The 26997-nt window shown below is 42.7% G+C and overlaps 2 protein-coding genes across 3 annotated transcripts in view; one reads left to right on the forward strand and one right to left on the reverse strand.

Annotated features, from left to right (window-relative positions):
- Positions 1-262: 262 nt before the first annotated feature.
- On the forward strand, positions 263-5990 carry blcap (bladder cancer associated protein). The gene is made up of 2 exons (XM_030052073.1): positions 263-418; positions 2960-5990. The coding sequence occupies exon 2, from the start codon at positions 3272-3274 to the stop codon at positions 3533-3535; it is 264 nt and encodes an 87-aa protein (XP_029907933.1). The 5' UTR covers positions 263-418; positions 2960-3271; the 3' UTR covers positions 3536-5990.
- Positions 5991-12586: 6596 nt separating this feature from the next.
- Positions 12587-26997, reverse strand: part of ripor3 (RIPOR family member 3) — a 61635-nt gene continuing 47224 nt past the window's right edge. Inside the window, exons 11-25 of one of the 2 annotated variants that reach the window (XM_030050605.1) lie at positions 26840-26985; positions 23095-23221; positions 22594-22754; positions 21635-21865; positions 21399-21513; positions 20733-20963; positions 20322-20467; positions 19154-19319; positions 18251-18380; positions 17510-17674; positions 16716-16880; positions 15139-15341; positions 14245-14328; positions 13997-14087; positions 12587-13602 (exon numbers count right to left, since the gene is read on the reverse strand). In XM_030050605.1, the coding sequence (XP_029906465.1) occupies positions 13502-13602; positions 13997-14087; positions 14245-14328; positions 15139-15341; positions 16716-16880; positions 17510-17674; positions 18251-18380; positions 19154-19319; positions 20322-20467; positions 20733-20963; positions 21399-21513; positions 21635-21865; positions 22594-22754; positions 23095-23221; positions 26840-26985 (2262 nt within the window). In that variant the 3' untranslated portion in view covers positions 12587-13501. Of the gene's footprint in view, positions 13603-13996; positions 14088-14244; positions 14329-15138; positions 15342-16715; positions 16881-17509; positions 17675-18250; positions 18381-19153; positions 19320-20321; positions 20468-20732; positions 20964-21365; positions 21514-21634; positions 21866-22593; positions 22755-23094; positions 23222-26839; positions 26986-26997 lie in introns of both variants that reach the window. The other variant, XM_030050603.1, reaches the window with a different exon arrangement.

Raw genomic sequence — 26997 nt, forward strand, 5'->3', positions numbered from 1 at the left:
CTGAACAAATATTAGGAAAAAAAACTTTGTGTGAGAAATAAATCAGTTGTGTCCACAGGCCTGCTCTGTCACCTCATGAGAACAGGAGCTATGGTCACACTCAGCTAAGATTTGCTCATAAAACCACGCTTTTTGTGTAGGGAATTTGGGTCTGTAACGTTGGAGCAATAGCTGTTGATAGGGAAATTAAACTAATTAAAATATGATTTTTAAACAACTGCCACCATTGTCAGCACCACAACGGCCGGTCAGTGAGCAGGCACCTCTCCGGGCAGCTTCACAGTCCTTCAAACGTTGCACCAGGGGTCCTTTGAACAAAACTGGTGCTAGCTAGCAGCTAGTAGCTACGCAGTCGTCTGGGACACAGCAATGGAGTTGGTCAGTGCTCTCTGCTAAGAATGAGACCGAAAGATGTCAGGTTTGATCAAATTAATGCCATTCAATCCAAATACAAGCCCTAACTAGGATATAGCGTGTTAATCTGTGTTAGGTTGGTAGCTGGCTGTATTTAAACATGTGGCACAACTCCGCTGGCGACAGGGTTTGCTGGTTGTCAAGCTAACCGAGCTAAGCTAGCCAGTTAGCCTGGACAGAAGCCTTTCTCCAACACGGAGACACTGTCACGCCAAAACCCCAGCTAGACACTTTTCATGTAGCCCTGCTTACTGACCGATAGATGTACATGTGTTGTAGAAAGCGACTTACGACTTTAAATGAGACTTTATGATATTCTGGTAGATTTGGCGTGAGGTGAAGTTGTTTTTAGTAACGGTAATCTAACGCTGTCGTCTACCACGGCGGTGTGTTGGTGGGGAAAAAAGATTACAAGCTGTCCTAAAGGGTGAAGTGTTGTTGTGCTAAGTCTACCACACTGTAGAGTAGCGCCCAGAGCTTCATACCAGACTGACTCGTGTTAAATGGTGCTGACATGGACGGCACAGCTCAGTTATCAGAGTCCTGACTGCTGTTTGGTTTGCTCTGCTAAAACAGTGCGGAGCTGGCCCACTGATGGGAACGTGGACGTCACATTTCAGCCTGTATCAGCCAGCTGTCTTAACGCTGTGTGATTTCAGCAAAGAATCAGATGCTATCAGTGGGTAGGCCAGTGATTATAATGCCAGTAATGCTGTGTACCGTCAGTTTTCATATAGTAGAAATGGCAATAACTTATAATAATACAGGGCATTAGGGCTGCACGATATAGATAAAATTTCATACCTCGATATTTATGCCAGATATCTCGATAGCAATACGAGATACGATATGCCTATGGGTTCATATTTGAAATATTATATCTCAAAAAACAGCCTAATAATACCAACTGGATGTAGAAAATGCAGTTAGGCTAGTTCACAAAGTGTGTTATTGATAAGAACAGACTGATCACTGTTTTAGGCAAACCCTAACTCTAAATGTTATATTGTCCACATCGCTGCCTTTTGAGATATTCATACCGTGCATGTTCACATCTAGATAATGACATATTCTTCAGTCTGACTCTGTACCAGTTTTCTTATAGCAGAAATGACCATAACTGTAACACAAGACATGCATCAAGAGGTTGTTTTTCACCTCCTGTCTCAGAAAACAATGCAAGGCAACGTCCTGTTGTGTGCAGAGGAATAAGGCTGTGGGATAGTCTGCCGTCAGACATCACTCACTGAACTAACAAAACTGTTTGTAAAAAGAGCTTAAAGAAATGCCTCATGACTCAGAACACCAGCCCCTCCCCAAATAGGACACATTCTGTCAAGTAATATCTGATTATATGATCATAATTTTCAGATCATACATTTTTGGTCATTTTATTGTCTCAGTCACTGTATATACTTTTTTTTTTATTATAGAGAGTCAGTACTTTGTCATTGCAGTAATTGTTGTTATTGAAAGGTTTATTGTTGTTGATTCATTGTTTTTATGCTGTTGTCGTTTTTTATCAGTTGTTACTTTTTTGCATTAGGATGTAGTGTTTTGTGTCATGATGTAATGCTCACTTGTGTGGACCCCAGGAAGAGAAGTTGCTGCCTTGGTAGTGACTATTAAGTAAATAAGCTACTGAGGGAACAAGTGCCACGTAGTCACCTTGTGGCTGTTAATTTAACTGAGCAATCTAAGTAGCTAGGTGGATAACTTCACAGCAAACCTGTCAGTGTATATGATTAACTCTGGCACTCACAGAATGCTAGCAGCTGCCACCGACAGCTCATTGTCTTGTTGAACTTGAGCTGCTGTGGACAGAACAGGTACCGCCTCATTGTGTCTCTGTTGTTATTCACATGAAGTGAATCCCGCTGATTTTCATGGCTAGGTAACCTCAAGTCTGTCAACCCATATATCTTTAAGAGATCGTTAAAACGGAGTGTGACTTAACTTAAGCTAACATAACGTCACCTGGGAGACTAGTTTTGTGAAAAGGAAGTCCCCACAGTAGCTGGCTAATGTTTACTTGAGGCTTACAGGGGTTTGTATTCATCAGTTTTGGTTGAGACAGTGATTGGTGGTATGTTCTCGTGTAGCTGTTGCATTCAACTCACAGTAAAATCACTTGTCTGAAATCTCATTTATCAGATGGTATACATGTGAGATCCTTAAGGCTGGCTTTACAAGGTGCAACTTAAATGCAACTGTAGTTCTGTGCTACTTAGCTATGTTTGGAGTTGTGTAAGAGAACAGTCCCTCAGCAACAACAAAGGGTTTGTGTCATCATTTGAGATGTTGAGGATGAGTTTGGTGACACGTCAACATCCAAAGTTTCATTTGAAAATGGGTGACTGACGTGGCGTTGTGTAAAGCCAGCCTGGAGTCTCTAATCACATCAGCCCTAAGGATTTGGAGTCGTTTGTATTGAAGTTAAGCTTTGTATGTTAAGAGTGTATAAGTAGTACTTTGGACCTGACTAAATGTAGAATTTGATCCCTCTGACTTGTAGCTAATGTGTTCTTTCCCCTGTTATCTGTAGGCCTGACCTGACAGCAACAAGAACAACACCCAGCTGCTTTGACCTGCTCCTGCATCATCACAGCTCTGTGGGATAAGAGCTCTCTCCCCAATTTGATTACATCCTAATAAGGGCTGTGCCCCTCCCCTCCCCAAGCCCACCTTTCAACCAGCCCTGAACTAATACCCACCCACCCCCACCCCCTCACACACACACAAAGCCATCCTCACGGACACACACACCCTCAGCCGAGGATCCTCCAGACCAGCCAACCCCTCTCACTTCACACCCCTCAAGCCAGACAGCCCTTACCATTCAACTAAAGAAGAGACAATGTACTGCCTACAGTGGCTGCTTCCAGTGCTGCTCATCCCCAAGCCGCTGAACCCAGCGCTGTGGTTCAACCACTCCATGTTCATGGGCTTCTACCTGCTCAGCTTCCTGCTGGAGAGGAAGCCCTGCACCATCTGTGCCTTGGTCTTCCTGGCCGCCCTGTTCCTCATCTGCTACAGCTGCTGGGGCAACTGCTTCCTCTACCACTGCCAGGACGCCGCGCTGCCTGACGCCGCTCACGACCCAGCAATTGTCGGGACCTAGGGGGGAGAGAGATCGGTTGGGAGGGGGGAGGGGGGTACAACTAGCTAAAGCCTGAGCTGGATTGGAGTAAGGGTAAGGAGGCATTGTTGGGGAATTATTGAGGGGTAGTGCCATGCTGTAGGAGGGAACGGATGGGGCATTTGGGCTGAGGAGGAGCAGAGAGATGTGAGAAGGCGGTGTTGCAGGACTGCTGGAGGGGAATACCGCCATGCTGTAAGAGTTTGGGCTGGACCTGAAGCGGGATGCAGAAGGAGAAGAGCCAGTTTTGGAGGATCATTGAGGGAGTATTCTGCTATGCTGTAAAACTGGATTGGAGGTGGTAGGCAGAGAGGAGCTGATTAGGAAGCAGTGGTTTGCAGTGATACTGTGGGTACTTAAAGTAACAGACCTGGGAGGTGTTAGGTTAACCGTCTCATCTGTTAGAGCAACTTGCTAAATGGCTTACGCTTCCCTGGTGCTGCGCATGACCTCGCCTCTCACAGGGTCGTAGATGTGGAGGACCAGAGAGGAGGCACGGGGGAGAGAGTGTGACCGAGGCTGTTTTTGGAGGACTAAGCTGTTGCTGAGTGTGGTTTGTTCGGTGGAGGAATGGGAGGTTTTGGAAAATGCCTCTCACCTTTACCCCCACAGAAGTAGCAGGGGTGACTGCAGCGACGATGGATGTCCTCCCATTGCATCCCCTTTGCTTTCGAAAGGAGCTCACAGAAGTCTGAAGTGAAGAGGAAGAGAGCGAAATATTACAGGGGAGGAAAGCAATGGAGGCTGGAGGAGTGCCTACCTTGTAACGAGAGGAAAGCTGCTGCTCCCACAGAAAAGGGCAAGCAGGAGGAAATGATGATGGAGGAAGAATCTCCCTTACAGAACTTTTATTTCAGCGATTAGAAAATGGAGTGAAAACAACACAGAACCGACATGACGTGTTAAGTCAACCTGTTGGCGAAAGCGACCACCATGTTTCAGTATTTTGGTCCCGTGTTAGCCCAGCCATGTGTTTACTTCTCTAGCATTTGACTCCTTTGCCGTCTGTGTGGAGAGACTTTGCCCCCAGCCCAGCACTCTAAAAGAGAGATTTACCCAGGTCACCCCCCCCCCCCCCCCCCCCCCCCCCCCCCCCCCCCCCCAAAATGTGCTGGGTTGCATTACTTTTGAATGAAGGCACCTCCCCCACCCCGCCCCAACATTCAGCCGACTCCATCAGAGCCACAGACGTTACAGGTTACATTTGCAGCCATGTTGGTGCCTCGGTCATGCTCCCTGGCAGTTAAGAAGCTCTGCTCTGCATGCCAGCTGGTTGAAGAGTGTCAGGCGTCTTGTCGTGGTGACGTTGATGGTACACTTTGTTCCATGGTCACTGCAAACACCTTCTTAGCTCGAGAGAAAGACACATGGCGCCCATTGTCCAACCTGACCAAAATCTGTCTGCACAGTGGCTCTGCACATACAGTATTACCCACAAGGACAGCACACTGACACTGGACAATCAATAATTATGCTGTGAATAATTCCCTGTTGCCGCATTGCCAACACACACTTAAGAGGGTGTTATAATGCTGAGAACAAACTCCCTCCTATAATGGTCATTGATGATTATTACCCACTTTGCTCTGCAACTGCCCTTCTCATCCTCCCGCTCTCTTTCTCATCTCTTCCTCATGTTTTGGAGTGAATGTCACCTACCACTGGACTCAATTGGATGTCTTTTTTTTTTTTTTTTTTTTTTTCTTGTGCATGGGTTGCCTTTAGAAATTCTTTTCATATGTCACGTTCATACACATGTGTTTTAATTAATTAAAACAAAATGCTGAAAGTTTCCAAAGGGTAGAAAAATCTGAATGTGTGGGTGCGTCTGGATGTGTGAGAGAAGGTTCATGTACGTGTGATAGGTGTGACTTTGTATTTTGTGTGACGACATGCTGATCAGTGTAAAACGTGGTGATACACAAGGTTAATGTAGGTGGTGTTCACAGCAACAATGAACAATGAATCTGTGTGAGCGTTCCTGGCAACAAGAGGAGGAGTCCGTGCAACAGCGCTCAGACTGGAGTGGGGAATGTTGACTATCATCATCGTCCTAAGATTTTACTTGTGCATCAACTGCTTCAAAGGCTGTGATAGATGAGGCAGTTTGTGGAGAGGTGCAGATGGGAGTTGTTCCCGACAGGAAGCAATATGAAATGCCAGGGCAGATTCCATACAAAACAAGTCCCTGACAATAAGAACTGGATTTGATTTCAAAAGTATGGTTTCCCTGTGTATCACTGCCTTAAGTGTTACATTTAGCTGTCAGACACAGGCTAAGATGTTTCTACTGTATACCTGTTGGTGTGTGTGTGTGTGTGTGTGTGTGTGTGCACGAGTGTGAATGTGTGTAGCCTGTCGCAGTGCTGAACTTGTTCTGCTACATGATTGCTTTGGTTTTAATTTAAATAAAGTTTCTTCCTCTAAACATGTTGAACCCTTTGTCAGAGGCAGTATTTTATTAGAAGTCTAATTATTTTTAGGTGTTTTTGAGATTAGATTTGCTCTACATCTTCGTCCTTATGCCTTGGTTTCGCTGTGTGGTGCTCAGATTACATCCTTACTTTTTGTTTCCATTAATCAGCAGTTCTCAACGGATGGGACATGTGGTAGGAAAAAAAAGGAATTGTAATGGATATTTGGTGCTGCATTTATATTGTGAACTACGGTTCCCCTCTGCAGTGTGTAAGTGACACGAGCTTCGTGGAGAGGAAGCTGCAGTGTTCATGTTATCAGTGGTGATGCTGACATGAAATGAAGTGTCCTTCAAAGACCTTGTAGAACAGACAACAGTGTGCGTTCTCTCGTGTCGGCCTGCATTCGCAGCCCAGTGATGGAGTTTCTCCAGCAGGAATGCAGCCACTACACCACGTGTTTCTAAAATGTGATCAAAACGTGGAGAATAACCAAATCACCAAAATGCATGACACACTGGTTGCTGTTTAGGGTTTTGGAGTCCTATTTAAATTCTCTGCTGCCAGTAGCTTTATTTTATTATTATTATTATTATTATTATTATTATTATTATTATTATTATTATTATTTTATTTATTTATTTTTAATTTAACTTATAAGTAACACATATGTGTTACTTCCAGCCCCACCACTATGTACACACTCACCACTGTGGGGCACCAACACTGCCTAATAACAATCATAATAATAATAATGCTTAATTATTTAAATTTAAGATGAATCACAACTAAAGTAGGCACAATTAGACCATGCAGAGAATACAAGACACACATAAGTGCTCAAAATAATATGAATTCTGCCTGTTTCTAGTTGTGTAGGCTCCCATCACCACTCCCTCTCTGTCCCTATTCATCTTGGAAATATGAAATATGATGTTATTTAACCCAAACTGTGTGTGTTCCTCCCCTCCACAAAATACTCCTTCCAGATAACAATACCCCCCAGAATAAAAGTATATTGTGAAAAGTATATAGTGTTTTGGAGCTGGTTCTCCTGGTGGGCCCAGCCTGGACTGGGTTCATCCCCATGAGTACAAATTTAAGAAAAAAAATCCTTAATTCCCCTTTTACATGGAGGTGGTTATTATATTTGAGGCAGAGAGCAGGGTCTAAGGGTTGCTACCAAAATTATTACTTCTGTTATGTGTGATTTTTCTTTTTCAAAAAAGAAATGAGGTTCTCTATATAATTTTCTTTATTTTTTTAATGATTGACATTTTTCATGCCATTTCCTGCTGTGAAAATTCTGCCACACATCATCAAACTCATCAAACTGTTTATTTTAACAACTTGAGTGGATCAAGGTGGTGAGTCTCTGTGTCACACTTATCTGTGGACAACACCATGACGTCCGCTGCAGGAAGAATTTGTTCAATTTTAGATCAGATCTGCCCCCACATGGCAGCTCTGGTCTCACATTATAAAAAAAAAAAAAAAAAAAAAAAAAAACAGACACATGAAAAGCCACGTGAAATCAAAGCACAGGTGCTATGATTTACATATGTGAATGTGAAATTTCCAGTTTTTGACATGAAAATGACTGTCACCTGTGAATTATCTCTTGGCATGTAAAGGTTTGGATTGCAAGGAAAGACGTGTAAACACTTTTCTATCGTTCTTATGCAGGATGGATGTGGACTTCCACACCGGCTACTGCCTCATTATCAGTTAATGAATGACTTCGCCTAAAGGAAACATTCTCTCCAAAATGCAGTTACCGGGCAGACTAATCTGCCAGGCCTCGATCCAAACGCATCATTAAAGTAATAAAGTGATAACCTCACATATAAATGTGGTGATTAAACCATCCCAGCGATATTCATCAGCTCTGACCTGGACATTAATCATAGACTAAGGGTCAGAGAAAAGCACTTGGATCTGCATGTGCATTTTTCTAAACATTTCCTCATTCCTGCACATCTTTCTCTCTGTGACTGCCTTTTGAAAAAAAGCAACCCTTCCTAAAAATTCTGTTAATGTTTTTAAAATTTTAATTAGATGCTATCTGGCTTCCTTATTTCCTTTATTACGGCTACAGTTTATTTTACAGCAAACAAATCACAGCATGGCACTCCTCACCATTCACACCTTGGTAATGTTTTATTACAAACATGTAAAAAGCAATACATAACACTGATAATACGGATACAAACACACTCTAAACCTTGCATACATTTCATACTCAAACTGGAAAAATATATTGCAGAATAAGCTCATAAATACATAGTTACATCTATAAACATGGATTTATACATGACATTTTACAGATCACATGTTGGTTTTGCTTGAGGATCAAACCTTTGGCAGCCTGGAGAGAACAATACTGAGAGAGGACAATATTGGCTTCAGCAGGGAGAGGAACTGGATCAAAATCCTTGTGGATTAAGGCAGCGGGACCTGATCACACCGTGCAGCTTTTAAAAATTTTCTGAACAGCCAAAAAATGTCTGATTATTTCCATTTTGGTATTTTGGGAGAAATCAGGTTCTGTGGGCAGCAGGTGAATCAGCAGAATCTAACATCGACACAGCTGACAGACAGAGTCTGAGTTTTTTTAGTTTGTCCATCTCCTGTGTCCATACTCCAGGTCAGCGGGTGGCGGTAATGCACCCTCTTGTTGTTTGCAACCTGCTGTTTAACATCAAGAAAGGAGGAGGAGCAGGTGACTCAAGGTGGGATCCGCCATATTGGAGGTCATCAACAGCACAGTCATGTTTCTGCCTTGACCGGATCAACAGAATTAAGCACATGTGGTTAATTTGTGTGCTATTTTTGACAGGGAGGTGACCACTTCATGAGAAATACACCAATGAAGGACAAGGGAAATTGATGTTGAGCAATGGGATGAACAAATGGGAATGACTGGGAAACAGTGTTGTGTCATTTTTTTTTAACTGATTTCCTGTGCGATTCCTTTATGTGCCTCATTTGAGTGTTTTCTTACAGATACAGCAGTGGGCTTCATGCTTGCCTCCTAGAATTTGGCTGTAAATAAGAACAAACTGTAGTAGACTCCATCCATGTCTGGTTAAACTCACATTTTCCCATCGTTACTCTGCTGGATGTGGCAGTCAGACACTCCAGTTCAATTAATTCACTCTAAACACTGTGCACACTTCACGAAGCTGACAAATCTAAGTTTTCATGAAGAGAAAATTGCCTATATTTTTTTCTAAATATCTGAAAGGTGTATTAAAGGCAGACTGTGCCGTTTCAAAAGAGAAGGCATTTTCAAAAGAATATCAGAAATGCCTCAGGTGTTCAGGGCAACTTACTCCATCAGAACCCAAAATATAAGAGCATTTCACTCCATAGTTTATGTTTTTGTGCACATTTACATTAAAACATTCACTCCAGGACAGACATTTAAAATGCTCCATTAATTAAGTCTACAGTATAGGGTTAGGATTAACCCTAGACTGGGTTAGACTTTCAGCTGAAACACTTTTTGATGCAGTTTACAGCCAGTTTCTTTCTTTCTTTTTTTTTTTTTTTTTTTTTTAAAGGTTTCCTGTCAGAAGGCAGGTGACATGAAGGAGTCATTTTCTGTTCATATCAAAGAGCAGTGAGCACTGAGGTTTGGCCCGAGGGTATCTAGAACTGCCCACTGATATCGTGACTATCAGTGCTGAGGCAGATCTGATAATGGTTAATGTTTCTACTGTCAGTAGCATTAGTAGTGAGCCAGTCGCATGTTGATATCAGTCAGTTTGTTAGATCAGTTTGCTGGCTCGTTAGCTAGCCCATGATTTGTTCAGGTTAACTGCAGGTCACTCTTCTCAAGCTACAACCAGAGTTTAGGAATGTTTTACAGATAAATCTACCATATCAGACTATCCTCTTTTACTTATGGCGCTCCTGCACTGGCCTGCATCCACCACGATCATTTCTCCCAGGTATTTCAGTTTCAGCCTGATTGTAATTCAACATTACTTGAGCACAGACAGTTTTCCAGTGGAAGTCCATGATGGTGTCGGCTGGGGTTGCTAGGAGACGTGATGCACCTGCAAAGCCTCAATTCATGCACATGAATACAAAACAGGAGAAAACAGGCGAGATCGCTCGCATAGCAACAAGTGAGGCAGGGCGGGCTGTGATTTATAGAACATTTTACGCCAGATTTGCAAAGGCAGATCAGGTTTGTAAGTCAAGTGTTGGACACACACACACAAAAATCTGATTTTCTGAACAGAAAAAACGCTGCATGAACTTTTCTTAATAAATCTGGGTTTCGACATGAGGTACTCTGTTCCTGTGTAAAGCTATAGTTTAAAGTCAGGCTTTCTTGCTGTGGGGCAAATGGCACATCATGCCTATACAAGATTCAGCGTGAAAGAGGGTTACTGGTGTTGTTAAAGGTTGGAAGCTTACATTCCTTCTTCCCTTCCTCTTTATAACTGCTGAAGTTGTACGGTATTTTTTAAAATGTTTATTTGGATGCTTTCTGTCCTACATTCCTTCTTTTCTCCCTTGCTCCTTCCTTCACCTTCTTCCATCCTAACTTCCCTTAACCCTCTATCCCCTTTTCCTTTGTCCTTTTCCTTCACTGTGACTTTAAAGTAAAGTCTTAGCTCGCTTCACATGGTTAGTCTGATGGATTGCTTTGCAAATGCAAATCGCTGCTGTATAATCTTATATTACTGCATGATATATTATATTATATAGTGCATGATTCAGAAATTTTAGGCAAGCTGCCAATCGCTAAAAGGTAGACAGAACTGACAATCCAGTACGTTCCTGTGATGTCTCAAATGTCTTTCAGTTGTTGCATTGTCATATGTGGCAAACTCCATGCCTTCTGGCACCTCAAGAGTCCAAAAACAAACTATACACAGGATTTGCAAATACAGCTAAGACCCAAATCTGGTTCTTGTGTATTTTCCAGAATGTAGTCAGTATTTCCTTTTAGGAGCTTATCTCACTCTGCGTTAGACTGCCTGAAAAATAACAATTTCTGTCTATACTATTATTCAGCAATATTTATTACAGAATTTTATATACCTGGTCAGACATCACTGTGACTGTTCACTGATTCCTGGTTCTAACATTAGAGCTTTTCTAAATTTTCAGGATTTTGGCCACCTGGTTTATTTTACACAACCTTCTGGGGAGTGAAATGATCATATTTGTATGGAAACTTGTATTTGAAAAGATCATAGAGGGTTTCTGTTATGTAAGAGCCATGTTCTACATTTTGGTTTTAGTCAACTATCAATACCTGGTACATTGAAACATCAATCGGATTGGTGAGGAACACAAAACCCACAAAAACTGCATTGTGCCGGCATAGTATGACACTGGAAAAATATATTCCTCTCTACATCTTTTCAGATCTGGACTCTGTTGAAAAGAAAAACGATGACTAATGTTTTCTTCCCATGCCTTTTTTAGTGACCTCCTAAACAGAGTTAAAATAGCCCCGCCAGCGAGGTCACAGGTCAGCGTAACCACAGACAAATCTATTCTGTGGTGAGCGGAAGCATCCTCAGGTCAGGGCCCTTCCCAAACATCACATCAGCTGAATGGCCAGCAGGGGGCAGCATCTGTCTCTGTTTGAGTGGTGATAACATGCTCAAGGGAACTGAGTTGGACAAGATTGCCCTCATCAAGGATGTGAAGCTGGAGCTATACCAAAACAATGCATGAAGATATAATAATCTGGGTCATAGATCTGAGCCAAATTACCTTTCTAAACAGCATTTCATTCAAAATCAAAAGACTTACTCTCATTTACAAGCAAAAATCCACTGAGCTCAATCCAGGCTGTATCCAAGTTTGTGAAATTCTATTTAAATATATATATATGTTGAGTTTACAAAAGTTTTTTTAGACTAAAAAAATCCACCAAGGTTGCACACACTTTCATCAGCCTTCAACATCCCATGACTGCACCCATGCAAAGCAGGAAAGCCACTGACAGTTTTCATTATTTCACCCTTCATGTACAGATTTACGAGAGAAGAGTAAAACCTCCAAATGTCATTTGGCTGCCTGCCAAAGTTGTTTGCGGAGTAATCCTTTGGCTTCTCCGGATGTCACAGTTCCCATTTGTGGCGGTTTTTCAGCAGCCATTTTGTGTTCCTCCTGCTCAGCTTTACACTCAGTTTGTGACTGAAAATGGTTCGAAAGAAAGCAACCCATGCAGAAAGTAACCAGCTACAGTCACATTTGTAGATTTCAACTAGGATTTAGCGGCCTGGCTGGCTGGTGTACGAGGTTTTCCTATGGATCTGCTCGCTGCAGGTGTAGCAGATCACCAGCAGAGGGAGTGTTTGTTCTACTGTCGAGGTCTTTGTCAGCGATTCCCATGGCCTACACGGGGTTAAGAGGTCACTTGGCATTTTGAATATTGATTTGGTATTTCTCTTAGCCAGAACTTACCATTATGCTCAATAAATTCTGACACTTTCCAAAACACTGCTGTTTGCAGTTGTATTTGCTGGTTAGTAGAAGTAGTAGTCCAGTTTAACTTGAAAGTGGCACTACACCAGAAAAACAAACAAAAAAAAAACAGCCATCTTATCAGCCTAAATCCCAAAGCAGGGCTGTAACAGAGACCAGTCTCCCTTCCCGTCTAACTGATGGTGCATTCGAGTGGTCCTTGTCAACTACGTGGCACAACTTTACAGACTGTGACATATCACTTTGATATATGTGGACAAATTGAAAACAATGTACCAAGTCAATCATAGATAATCATGAACTTGTCTTTTTCAATCACAATGTGCAATCAATGTAAGCAAAATCATCGTGAGCTAAGTTATTTACTCCAGGCATTCATTGTTTACATCTTTCAATGGGCGATGGTATTGGTGCAGCCTCTTGACATCCCAGTGGACACTACTAACCAAACATGAACATATGCCACATAAAAGTTGGTTAAGTGACATTTTTCACACTATGAGTTGACAAGGCTCACCCAAATGCAGCATCAGATACTGTAGCATCACCCTGTTTGATCTGATTATATTCAGGGGTCGGGTTTGGTCACGTCTCCATCAGGAAGTAATGAATCCAAACAGCGTTTTCTCCATCCAGAGAAAGCTCGCCTCACCAACATTACATTTTGCCTTTTGTCTCTATTGTCTCTTTGTTATGAAGCATCACAGGCAAGATAGGTAGGTAAACATGAGTGTGCTGTGTGCAGTTTACAGATGTTACAGGAAGTTCAGTTACCTCTGGTGCCCATTTGGAGCCATCAATGTGCAAAGTAGTGCAGCTTTAAGGAACAATGTCACCCAAACATTGGCTGAGACGCAGGGATGGGATGTTGCAGACTCTTTAGAGCTATGAAAATCACTGTAGTCTGGAAATGAAGATGCCTCAACCCAGCAGTTCATCGGTCCCAGACCCAAACTTTGTGTAAACTTAGTCTCTCACCCTGGCACTCAGGATCACCGAGACTCTGTATACAGGATCCCACCAGAAACAGACCCTCAGCACATGTGATGTGTGTTGTGTGAGGGCCTGTGTCCTATAGAATGGTAATCTCAGTGTCTTGGTTCTGGTAGGCCTCCTCCTGCATCTCAGTGTACAGCTGGTCCATCCTCTGGAAGGCCAGGTGGCCCTTCTTACCTGGAGGGGAAAGAGGTTGGAGAGAATGAGGGGATATCATCAAGTGTGAGTGAGTGAATGAATATGAGGGTATTTTGACCTTAATGGATTAAAGGTATTGTTCACCCGTTTTGAAAATTGTGATATTATTTCAACCCCTGCCCCCAACCAGCTATTATGTTATTCTTAAAAACAAATAATATTTTTTCAGAGTGTTAGCTGGGGGGAAGTCCACCTCAATAGCAGGAGGCTAACAGTTAGCATTTGGAGCATCCAGCCAGTATCCAGCACTCAGTAACACTGAGAGGAAGATAGACCCACCACTGTCCTACAGAACAGCTGGATGGGGAAGGAAAATTATATCATTTCTTTTCAAAATGGGTGAACTATCCCTTTAATGTTTCTGTGTTTTTACCGAAGGAGAGCACTGTCTCTCTGGCTGCACTGCGTAGATCTTCATCTGCTGACCTCCATAACTCTGCTATCTGATCCACACTCTCTGTCGCCTGCAACACACACACACACACACACACACACACACACACACAGACCTTGTGAGCTACTGATAGCAGGCAGCTGACTGTATATCAGTTAAGGCCAAAAAAAAAAAAAAAAAAAAAAGATCTGTCCAGGTGTGTGTGTGTGTGTGTGTGTCTTCCTCACCCTAAGGCACTTCAGAGCCAGACAGGCAGCCTGTTGGGTTTGGACGTCAGTCTGCTTCAAACTCTCTGTGTAGTACACCACAGCCTGGAGAGAGAGGGAGTGGGTGTGCTGCTGAGCCTCAGATCACAACCACAACAACACAGGAGACAACAAACGTTCGCTCCACCCACCAATCTAGGGTTACAGTTTGTAGTCCTAACTCCTGGAAGTGAGTTAGCATTTTTAAGCAATGAGTTTGCCAGATTTCCAATGCTTTTTTCCCCCATAGGCTTTTTGATTTATGCAGAAAATAAGGTCTGTGGTTAACATAAACCTAGGAGAGTAAGACATTTCGTTCTATGAAATAAATTACACCTGTTAATAGGTCAGCTACAAAGTTTTAAGCTGCTGTGTGTTAAAGTGAGTTGGGAACAAGTTGGTATTGTGAAACTCTGTATGAATGTATGAATGAATAATTACATGTCATTATGTCAAGCTCACTAACTCACATTCTATCATAATTAGCATTATCTATTATTATCGCTTCAGCCAATTCACCAGTCATCCCTCCTATTCATCTCATCTATCTAGCTATCTATCTATCTATCTATCTATCTATGTTTTGCTCTGTTCTGTGTGCTCTGCTGTACCTCATGTTAGTGTTTACTAACCTTTTGTTAGTAGATATGTAGTTTATGTGTTGTGAAAACGCCAGGAGTACCAACTCAGCACCAAAAATTAGCTGAATTTATCTGACTATTCTGTTTATGCTCCTCATGCCACTTTTAACGAAACTGGTGCACAAATTCCTGAATGTAAAGGTTTTGTAAAGGTAAAAAGTGTTAAAGAGTGTTTTTGCTCTTGCATCACCCTCCTCTCATGCCCAAAGAGCCTGGGGGGGACAGCAGGCGATACCTTGGTCCTGAAGGCCTTGCAGCCTGCCGCCCTGCAGAGGCAGCTGGCTGCAGCTTTGCAGACTTTGTGGTTGGGGTCGATCTGCAGGGCAGCCAGCGTCTGCAGTGTGCTGCTCAGTGGGAGGAGCTCCACGACGCCCCGCCCCCTCAGCTTCTTTAAAGCCTGCCTCCTTTTGGGACTCCTCAGGGCTGATAAAATGTACACTGAAACACACAAATGCCAGCATGTCTTATGTCAGAGCTCCTGAAAGTAAAATAGATCACTTCAACAGGAATAAAAAGCAATATGTTGACAAATTTGCCAAAAAAAAACATACTAATAATGATAGACAACAATACAATAGATTATACTACGACTAAACAAACACCATTCTCTTCATTCACATACGTATGTCTGTGTGTGTGTGTGTGTGTGTGTGTGTGTGTGTGTGCATGTCAGTGTGTTTGTGTGTGTGTGTGTGTGTGTGTGTGCATGTCAGTGTGTTTGTGTGTGTGTGTGTGTGTGTGTATGTGTACACATATATATGGGATGTCAGAAAAGCTCCTGCAGGTGTAATGTGTAGGTGGGCCAATACTTTTGTCCATATAGTGTATTTTATATCCCAGACAAAAAAGTGCATTAATTCTGATCTAAACTGTCAGTTGTCCCATTCTCCTGTGTTGCAGCCTCACCCACCTGGTGCTCAAAGCCACTTCAGATAAATGAAGCCTGGCAGTTTTACAAGTTCCATGCAATGCACTCCAACAACAGGTTTATAGTTTTACAAACAGCAGATATCTAAATACCGTACATGGAAATGGGAGGGAGGGACTGTGAAGGAAGGATGGAAGAAAGGAGGGAACGAAGGAAAGAAGGAGAGAAAGGAGGAAGGAAGAAGGAAGAGTGCATGTTTGACCATGTTTAAGCAATAAGTTAAACCATGTGGTTTGGTGAAACATAAAAGAGCCTTTAAGGAGAGCTATGACCTCTAGAGTTGGGGGCTGTTAGGAGAACACACACACACACACATACACACACACACACACACACACATACATACGGACATTCCATTGACAGAAATTCATTCCCTAAATCCTAACCTCTAATGGCCTCGAGGCCTGCACAAATCATTTTCCCTTAATTATAATATACTTTTATAACTAGTTTTGGGAAGGAGAGTTAAACTTTGTCCCTCTTTCTCCCTCTCTCTCTCTCACACACACACACATACATACACACACACACACAAACACACACACACGCACACACACACACACACACACACACACACACACACACACACACACACACACACACACACACACACAGTCACTTTGTTTGGTGTGACCATTGGTAGTAACGTTGACAGACATGGTCCAGATGCTTTAGTATATGCTGGAATGTCTGGAATTTTCTCACATTCACAGCAGCATTCTGCCATTCCTCGAACACACACACACACACACACACACACACACACACACACACACACACACACACACACACATACAGATCACAGACTCAATAAAGGACAATGTGATGAGATAATGATTTTGTATCTGATTGAAAGTCTCCACTGTATGAATGGTCAGTTCTACCTTCTTTGGAGAGGCGTGAGATGTGCTCTCCCAGATCATGGATGCCCCAGCGTTTCAGGTACACTGACAGCTGGAAGAGGGTGACTCTCTCTGGGCTACAGACGGGCCGCGGGCTGGGCACCATCCGACAGCCCGCCTGGACCTGCTGCAGCAGCTGGGAAAACACTGCAGAGGAGGGGAAAGGGATTTTCACCTTAGCCAGGGAGTGAAAATGATGTGTTCGCTTGACTTGTCAGTGTAGTATTTCTCCTACACACCGGAGCCAACATCTTCGGTTGCCCAGGCTTTTTAAAATAAATATCCACCCCAAAGTACTTGTCAGCACTAGCAAAAAACAGCTCTTGGCAAAACAACTGTATTTTTGGACCCATTTTGGTGTTTGGTGAGGTATTTTTCTTATTCCTGCAGCTAACATTTAGACATTTTGAACTTCTTTCTGGATTTTGCAGCAACACCCAACAATCACGCTGGGAGAAATCCATCACTGAAGAGGCAGAGATACTGATTCCTACACTGACAGTAGCCTCAACACACCAGAACAAGTGTCAAAGCTCAGCAAGTTCATGAATGTTCTCTGGAGGCATTCTGGGAAACAGGAAATTACCAACTGAAATGGAAATAGTTAAGGAAGGTTGAGGGAAAGCAGGTACAACTAAAAAAAATTACAAGGCATAATATCCAAATAACTATTTGGACTGTTGAGTGTCATGGATTGATGATATCTGGCAGTGTAAGAGCATCCAGGTGTTTTTTCCCTTTAACAACTAATATAAACTAGTTCTTCACTACCGTACCTTTTTCTGATTGGCCGGGTTGCTTGGCCTTGACCTTGTGTGTGTAGCGTTTCCGTAGCGTCCTGGAGAAGCTGTCAGCATGGCAACAGAAAGAAGAGCTGCTGTTGTCCACACACTCCTCCCAGAACAGCAGCACATCCCTCGTTCTCTGGGTCTTGGGGAGGACTGAAGAGGAAGGGAAGAAGCATGAAATTTACCTACAGTGGTGTAGTACTGCTTAGAGAGAGGAGGTGCAAAATAAAGCAGGGGATACGGGGGATAACAACATTATCAGTTTAATCTGCGGCAGAAAACCTTGAGTGACTCTGACAAAAATAAATAAATCACACTAGAACAGCCAGAAATCGGCCCTAGCAATGTTTAATGTCACCACTAAGAGGCTCCAAGAGGTTAGATCTGGAAAACGTCAGTGAGATATGCAGTAAGTGACAGGGGGTGGCAAGTTTCTAGGCCTTCTGCTCTGGCAGAGGTCTGGCAATCAGATCAAATGTTTATATTTACATTAAGACCTCATAAATTCAAATTTAAGCCAATTCAATTACTTTTAAAGCCTTGTAAAATTAAATGCACAGCAATAGGGCCAAAGAATGCTGGTGCAAATGGAATTATCCACTGACCAAAATGTCAATTAAACAACATCAAAGTTGCAGTGCTATTAGATACGGTAGGTAGATAGAGAGTGAGAGAGAGAGAGAGAGAGAGAGAGAGAGAGAGAGAGAGAGAGAGAGAGATTGTACTGACTGTCACTGGCAGAGATGGTGTCGTTCTTCTCCAGTAGCAGACAACTGACTCTGTCCAGGACTTCAGCTTGGAGAGCCATCTCCTCCAGCAGGTCCCTCTTAGAGAGACTGCAGTCTACTGTATTTATAGCCTGAGGAAAAATTATATTCATGTATTTCATTGTAATAATAAGCAGCAGGAGGGGTCCAGTGTTGGTGGGAAGGTGGAAGAGACAGACTCAAGCCCATTGGAAAGCCCGGAAAGGCCGAGCCTTACACAAGAAAACTATTTATTGTTTGATTTTTGTGGCCTGTGGCACCTCAAAGTGTGCTAGTGTATTAGAACTAATGCTCTGGTTGAACACCGCCAGCAAATGTATTTCAGCGACCTTTGCACAAGTATCATTTATACATATTTTTTTGCCTCACAAGTGACACAGATCTGATGTTTCTAGTCAATTTAAATGGCAAAAACGTGAATGGACTCACATTTTTTCTCAGTTTTGACAAGCTGGGTATGTGGTACAAGATGTGATCCCGAGGCATGAGACTTACTTGTATGTAAATGCAAAAATCAGAATCTGTCAGCATGATGTGACAATACAAGGTAAACCATATGTCATTCATCTGAGTAAATGAAATAACCACCGTCACTTGTGCTTCAGTTAGAACTTTAAGGTATGATCCTACCTGTATGGTACAAAGACAGATGTGATATCTTTTGTTGCTGCGACTCTGTACACATGCCTCTTTTCTCTCAGTTCATATCAGTATCAGATACTTTCTTGAAGAGATATGAATAGCCATCCAAAAAAAAAAAAAAGAAAAACCGAGCATGTGAATGTAGCCCATAACAGGCTGGACAGTAACTCACTTACAGTCTGGAAGACAGGTGTGGTCTATATCATATAGTATAAATATATACCTGGAGCAGTATGCTGCAGATGTCCAGGTGAGTCTCCAGGGCCTGGTCAAGACTCCAGTTCCCAGAAGTCAGTGGCGAGATGGCCAGCTCGTCCTCAGAAGCTGATTGGCTGTCCTGGGAGAGAAGGCCCAGACTCCTCAGAGTACTTTGCTGGAAAGAACTGATCCTGTTGGATATAAATAAGTAGATGTGGGTTATTTCCAATAGAACACACTATGCCATGCTGGTTCTGAAAGAGAGAGTCAGGATTTATCATATCAGCATTTACATGTTTACATGAAACTCAATTTTAAACTATTTCGAGAGATTTGTGGTTTGCTATTGATTCCTGAATTAATGAAATCACATAATACTGTTCTTCTGATCTGTCTCAAAAGGTTTATTAAACCTTTTTTGTGGCTACACAAGCACAATCACAATCTAAAGAGTACAAATGCTTACATATCCCTGGGTGTTCAAGACTCCCACTCTCCAGTTCCACTAGCATTACTGAAGAGTTTGATAGTTCACCTTGTAACCACGGTGAGTGACAGGCTGTTCTCTGTTCTCTGTGAGACCTACCAGTTGAGGCTAAACTACTCCAAAAAACAATGTTTTTTATTTTAATCAAAATCAAGAGCCACAAGTTTATTTTCAGAATTCCTTTACTCATCAGAACCGTTAGCTAATCCAACGTCAACAAGCTCTCCTGCTGAAGCAGTGACTCAGTGAATGCCTAAAGCCATTTCCCACTCGGAAATACCCTGATTTGCCATGAACCAAAGGCCCACGCCGCTTCTCGTCAGTTCAGTTTCTGTGGTTTAACAAAACATGTTCCACATTTTCCTCTGATCATCATTAAAACCAGGTCAGGTGGAGGAGTTTAGATGTTTTGAGGGTCAGATGTCTAAGTGAGTAGCCCACACTGACTGATGTGATAATAAACAGGACTACAACTCCTAAAATGTTTGACCGTTGAAACATCTGATGAGTCCAGATTCATCCTCACAACACACAAGGTTAATCCAGGAGCAGCTCTGCTTTTGAAACAAAACTGATCTCCAGTTATGGTAGATTGTGCCTGAAGCGCAGTGGATTTTTTGCCATTGGAACCTTACTTCCAAAACTGTCCGCTAATCAGCAATGACTTTCCCACTCTGTAAGTGTCTGTCTGTCTATCTATACTCACCCACTGTCTTTAAGTCTCAGGCTTCCCAAACAGGAAATGTCATCATCTGCATTGAAGTCATGTGACAGGAAATCAAAACTGCCCAGGACTTCTTCCACAGCGAGGGTCTCCTCTGACGACGAGCTCTTCAACAGGGACAGGTCGTTCTGGTTGGAGAAACAGATATCAATACATGCACATATGTGCCCACGCATCCATATACACACATGGACACAGGTGGCAGATGGACTCTGACTAAACACCTCAGTAAAGTGTGCTATTATGCTAACATTGTTCCTGGGTGAAGCATCTGGTAGCAGAGGGCTTTCAGTGTTTTCTGAGAGGTTTTGTGTGTATGTGTATGTCTGTGCCTGTGTGTTTGTAGGTGTGTACGAGTGTATGAGTCTGTAGGCACTGTCATGACATGTATACCTTCAATATGGTTGCTAGGTGCAGTATCTGGTTGTCCAGGGTTCTCAGCTCCTTCTCAGAGCAGTTGAGGCTCTGTAAGGTTTTCTCCAGCTCTGCTGTCAAGGCTCCCAGCCTGAGCGCCTGGGCCCTGCGCTGGGTACCGCTCACCCCCTGCCTCGGGGGTAAAGATGAGGGCTGGACAGATGGTGCGGTTGGCGCTTGGTCAGGAGATGGCTGACTTTCTGGGGACTTCTGGAACAGATGCAGAAAAGCACAAGTTTGATTTGGACAGAGAGAAGATGAGACAAGAAGGGAGGTCAAGAGTGGAGAAGAGAAGAGACAGAAAGACAGCAATAGACATGGACAGAACAGAGGGAGATGAGACTGGAAGAGAGGAGAAGAGCCAAATAAAGCAGAACTGATTCTAGACCAATTGTTGGACAGCATTATCACTGGAATGCATTTATATTTATAAAAGGCTGATACTGTCTGGGAATTTTCAGGGATTCAGTGTCGTGCTCAAGGACACTTCAGAGCTTGAACCCTGGTCCTCTGGTTGAAGGTGTGTCTCACCACTTATATTCAAACCACTTGCATAGATAGCAACTAATCTGCATTACCATGTGTAATTTTGCATCTCTGCACCAATTCTACTTCCATAAGAGAAGGACTTTCTGCAGTCTTCACCTGCCCGCTGTTGGTGTCCTGTCCTGGGTCAGGGCTCTCGCTGAGGCCTGGGTGGGGCTGAGATTCTGGCAGCTCTCCAACTGTGTTCTTTCTGAGGATGTCTGGGGTACTAGACCTGTGTTTTGGTGACAAATATCACCCTTAGTGATAAGATCCTTATTTTCTAAAACATTGCACATGGAGAAACAATCAAAAACAAAAGAAATGAAATATCGTTTGGTTGATTTCATCCTCACCTCTGTAGCGCCAACAGGGAGCCTGTCTTACTCTCCATTTGTGTGGAAGAAGCATCCGGCACACCTCCCCACTCCTCCTCTTCCTCCCTTTCCCCCCTAGTCCTCTTCATCTCCCTGTCCTCTGTAGAAACCTCCAGGGATTCCTCCTCTCCCACAGACAGCTGGGTCTGGCTTCCGCCCAGACTGGTGCCTTGACTGGTGCTGGACGGGTAGCTGGATGTCCGTGTGAGGCTGTGGAGGTTAGAGTGTTGGTTGGTTAAAATATGTGCTCACAATGACAAATTTTAAAAAAGTGCCCATGTGTGTTATTTCCTATCTCAGTTTTCCTTTCTCTATATTCTGGTCATGAATTTAAGCCACTGCTGCCCTTTTATTGAGGGCACCACATACAATGAAAATAAACAAAACAGTGTACAACTCTAATTTGATGTGAATTTCAAACCAGCCCAAGCCCCAGACTTATTATTCTTCATGGACATCAGTGCTGAAATGACAGTATTCACCTGGTCACGGCCGTGTTAGTTTTTAGCCTTTAGTTTTTAAGTTCCATTTAATGTTCGTCTTGGGTATTTTTTGTCGGTAGAAATTATTATTTCTTTGTGTTTAGCGTGCTGCAACATAGTTGCTGAACCTGAACCTCAGCTATAGCTGTCGAGGCAGACTACTTACATAGCCTGACGACCGTCCAACATCATGAATACTATACTATTCATTAACATGAAAAACTGATGTCACTGCAGTTCAAAATTTTTATTAATTTTTTGAGTTCTTTTGTTGCCAATCACGCCAGGAAACTTGTGTGTCTTTGGCTCCACCCATTGAGATTATTTGTGCCTCCAGAGTAGCTGTCCCTTTGTTAAACTCCAATTTACAACAATGACACAAGCACTGACTTGGCAAATGTCGATATGATAATCACTTCAATATTCCCTTTCTGAGTCACCACCAGCACTGCTTACCTTGGAGTGGTGGGGCTTTGGGGGCTGTGGTTTGACATGATGGTGGTGTGGGAGGGGTCAGACAGGTAGCTGAGCAGGGACACTCCTCCTCTGGCGGGACGACTTTTGGACACCAGTGATGGGATTGAGCCCTCTGAGTCCTGTAGCTGACGCACCATGGACTGGAGAGACACAGTCATTGTGGATCCAAATGGATGTGGAGTTGTTACAAAACACTACAACACTATCCAAAGCATCTGATAAAGAGCATTTAAGGACTAAGAGATTGCAGTTAAATACCCATGACTACACAAGTAAATAGATAGATTATGGGTACTTTTATAATGGTCTCTACTATGTGTGAGGGCGTGATCATGCATATATTTGTGTGTGTGTGTGTGTATGCGTGTTTGCGCTCTGTAATACCCCTCAGCTATCAACTGGTAAACTGATACCCGCTGCAATGGCACATATTTTTTTCTGCGTATGCGTGTGTGTGTGTGTGTGCGTGTGTGTACTCACTATAAAGTATTTCTCAGTGAAGGATGGGGTACTAGGTGCTGTCCAGCTGTAGACTGAACCTTTTCTGCTGGACACCGACTGCCTGCTGGGAGACACTGCACGCATCCTCTCACTACTGTCAAATGGACTGCAACACACACACACACACACACACACACAAACATACACACAAAATTTAAAATACACACACATAACATACACATAACACCCCAGGGTTCCTCCACATAAATAATTAAATATTGATATCTGGATGCTGATAATTTTGCAGATCCTTAAAAATGTCCAGAGCTTGTCTTGGGTTCAAGCAATTTACAGCGTGACAGTGAGTTTGCAGACTTTTTCCAAACGTCTTCAGGACTTCTGGTGTCTCTTAGAAGTCTGGTCACTTTCCCGACCTTTGTGGGAATCCTGATAGAGCTGTGGCTACGTGAAAACCATATAACTCAGTAACTTTTTACATAACTGCACAGTTTTTTTGCTGAGTAGTTTCGTGACCCTTGGTTCTACTATTCCTGGGTTCATTTCAGAACACACTGCTTAGTTTCCTACCAGCACACCCATGAACAGCTAAATCTGCTGTTCTTCTCCCATTTCCTAAAAGCTGTTTTTTCTGGAGACTATTTATGAGACAAAGGTCACCAGAGCATGCATGCTCTTTCTCAGCAACACCCTGTTTAAAATTCATACAGTTAAACATAATCAGACGTGGAAACTGCCCCGTACAGCCACAGTTTCCCACTGTTGGCTGCTGAGCAGCCAATCTAGAGCAGCTGGAAGTTCAGTGCCTTGCTCAAGGGCCCCTCAACAGTGGTTGTTAAGGAAAAGAGGAGAGTTTCTCATTCATTTTTCCCACTTTCATATCAGTGTCTAAACCAGTGAACTTCTAGGGCCAACTCTTTCTGCCCTGTTTAGCACTGCTATTTTACTCCAATTCCTGAAAAGACATTTTGAAAATTTAGTGATAGTTTAAGTTTTCTTCTGGCAGTAACACTAGTAGAAGCTTAACTATGATGGTGATGTGATGTACAAGGACAGAGTCATGTTCTTACAAGGAAAAAGGTGAAATATTAGCCTATGAGGAAAAAAAGTCATCATGTGACAAGAAGAAAGCTGCAATTTTATGAGAACAAGGTTGCAGGTTGTTTTAAGAATAAAGTAATAATATTACAGAAATTAAAGTTGCAAGTTGAGAATTTTAGGCTATTATGAGGAAAGTTAAGTGGACAGCAGCCTCTTTGGTCAACAAAATGAGGGATGTGGAAGATGTGGGTCTCCATCCACACCACAAATCACTAAATCCATCAATGCAGGCATTTATCACGATAACAGTTTATTGTATGAGTCTATATACCATGTTGCACTGGGGGCTTTGTTGGCACCGGAGTTCGACTCCTTTGGGATCATTAATTTTCATTTTCATTATTGTCGCCTGTGAGCCCACACATCCTCTTTAATGTAATCATGGATAGATCTGTTGACGACCACTGCTTGCTATTTCATATTCAAGTAAGAGTCTCTTTCCTTCAAGTCTGTGTGGTTCTGTTTTGTATAGAAATGCAGTTTCTTGCACAATCGTTTCATTGTCCTAGCACTTAGAATAATCTGGTGTTGATGCACCAGAGGAACAAGTATATTATTATTTGTGAAACCTATAAATTCACCAGATCCCCCACATCCCTCATTCTGACGTGCAGACAGGCTATTCTCCTGCTTGTAAATCATGAGTCTTCCTCGTATTTCTTCTCAGGTTACAGCTTTTACTTTCGTAATATTATAACTTCATCCCCTATAATACTATGACTTGTAAAATTATAACTTCATTCTTGTAATTTTATGATTATTCACATAATACTACAACTTGATTCTCATAACATCATCACTTTATTCTCAAAATCTTTTTTTTTTATTTTTTACAGTGGCCCTAAATCACTGTTATGCAAAACATAATGATGTTGCGTGCTTGTGTACGCCACAGTAGGATCTGCTTATGTGACTATGTAAGTAGGGTAACCACGCATGTACACATCTTTGTATGACAACAGAAGTCTACATATGTGTATGTGTGTGTGCGTGTATGTGTGTGCATGCGCACACACTTGCTCGTGTGTGTGTGTATGTGCAAGTGTGGGTGATTTTCCATCTCCACGGGGAGAATCTATGAAATGTCCTCCACCTGGTTTCTCTAAACCCTGAAATGTGATCCGTCATGGTGCAAGGGCACGGCAGAGTGTCTGTGTGTGTGTGTGTGTGTGTGTGTGTGTGTGTGTGTGTGTGATAAACATTATATTCAATCAGCTGCTCAACATCTGGCTCAGGTTAGAGGTATGAGAGAGATGGAGAGCAGGAGAGAGTGAGAGAGGCAGCAAATAACGAAAATAACAACAACAGAATCAAAATACAATAATCCAACACATAATCTTTTGCTGTTTAAATTAGATTTTTTTTTTTGTTTCTATAGCCGAACTTTAATTCTGTAAATCATCATCCTGGCAGTACACGATTCTAAATTTCACTATCAGGGAAGAGACAATTACAGAGTGGAAGAGACAACAAGGAGAGAAAAGTCTTTCTCCTAACACTAAATTATTCTCTCTGTCCCTCTGTTCCTCTCGGTTTCTCATCTCTGTAAGAAAGGAATGAGAAAGTATACAAAGAGAAAATGTGTCATTATCTGGGTTATCTGATCGGTGTGTGGACCAGCTGCACATGTCATTCATCTGAATCATCATATATCGAGTTCCTGCAGGCACGCAGACAGACGGGCTACAGGACAGCATGAGCGGCCACACAGAAGATGCTCATTTCTCGTTTTTCGTTTCCGTTTTCTCCAATTTTCATAATTATGTATTTCCTTTCTACTATTGTGCACTTAACGGTCCACACCTGTTCCCACCATCCAATATTTTTCCAAATATAAGCACTTCCCCTCTTTACCACTTTGCCTTTCACACCTTACCTTCCCATTCTCCTCCCAAGTAACATAAATAGCCATCTCCCTTTTCATCTCCCCATTTATATCAGCATCACCACTCCAGTCTCCCCCTGAAGTCACATCCACATCACCTCCCTTGTTCTGCTCCTCTTCAAAGCTGCATCACAAACTCCCCATTCTCCACCTGGATCAACATCAAGATCATCACCCCCCTTTTCTTCTCTTCATATACAACATATTGTGTTGCCCCCTGAGCATTGAGGTCTTTATCTTTCTAACTCTTAAAGTTGTACCTCTCCTCCTAATCTTCTCTGAGGTCACATCACCATCATACCTTGTTTCCCTCCCAAGGCACAGCACCTTTCTCCCCCATGCTCCTCCTGAAGTCAGATCAGTGTGAATCACCTCCTCTGTGCTACTGCTCATGTCACGTCATGACTTCCTTGTTTTGCTCCTGAAATCACACTGCCCTCTACTACAAGCAGGTGATATTAGTGTATTCCAGCGAGCCAGGATGAACAACCGCAGGACCCTGGCTCTGTTAGACCTGATTGGACATCATTTTAATTGATGTCGTAAGTATCACCTGTGTGTTTACCTGCTGTTTATGTCCAAATGGCTGCTGTGAAAAAGGTCCATTGCCTTAGTAAAGCTCAATAAAATCTTTTTTATTTCTTTTCTTTTTTCTTTTCTTTGTACTTTACGTCGCATCAGTACATGAGTACATGCAGAGGAGGCACGGTACTTTCATGGCATTTCTAATTATAGATTGAAGGTTCCTAGTTGTGTGTGTGTGTGTGTGTGTGTCCCTACTTCCAGGAGACTTCCAGCTGTAGCTTGAGGGTTCCCAGCTCCGTGATATCCACCAACATCAGCTGCGGCCTCGCCACAAAGAAGTCTGCGCTCGCACACGTTACCATGCCAACCAGCAGCCAACCCAAACCCTTTGCCTCTGTCACCTGAAGGAAGGG

Source organism: Myripristis murdjan, chromosome 5, assembly GCF_902150065.1.
Source record: "Myripristis murdjan chromosome 5, fMyrMur1.1, whole genome shotgun sequence".
Taxonomy (NCBI): Eukaryota; Metazoa; Chordata; class Actinopteri; order Holocentriformes; family Holocentridae; genus Myripristis; species Myripristis murdjan.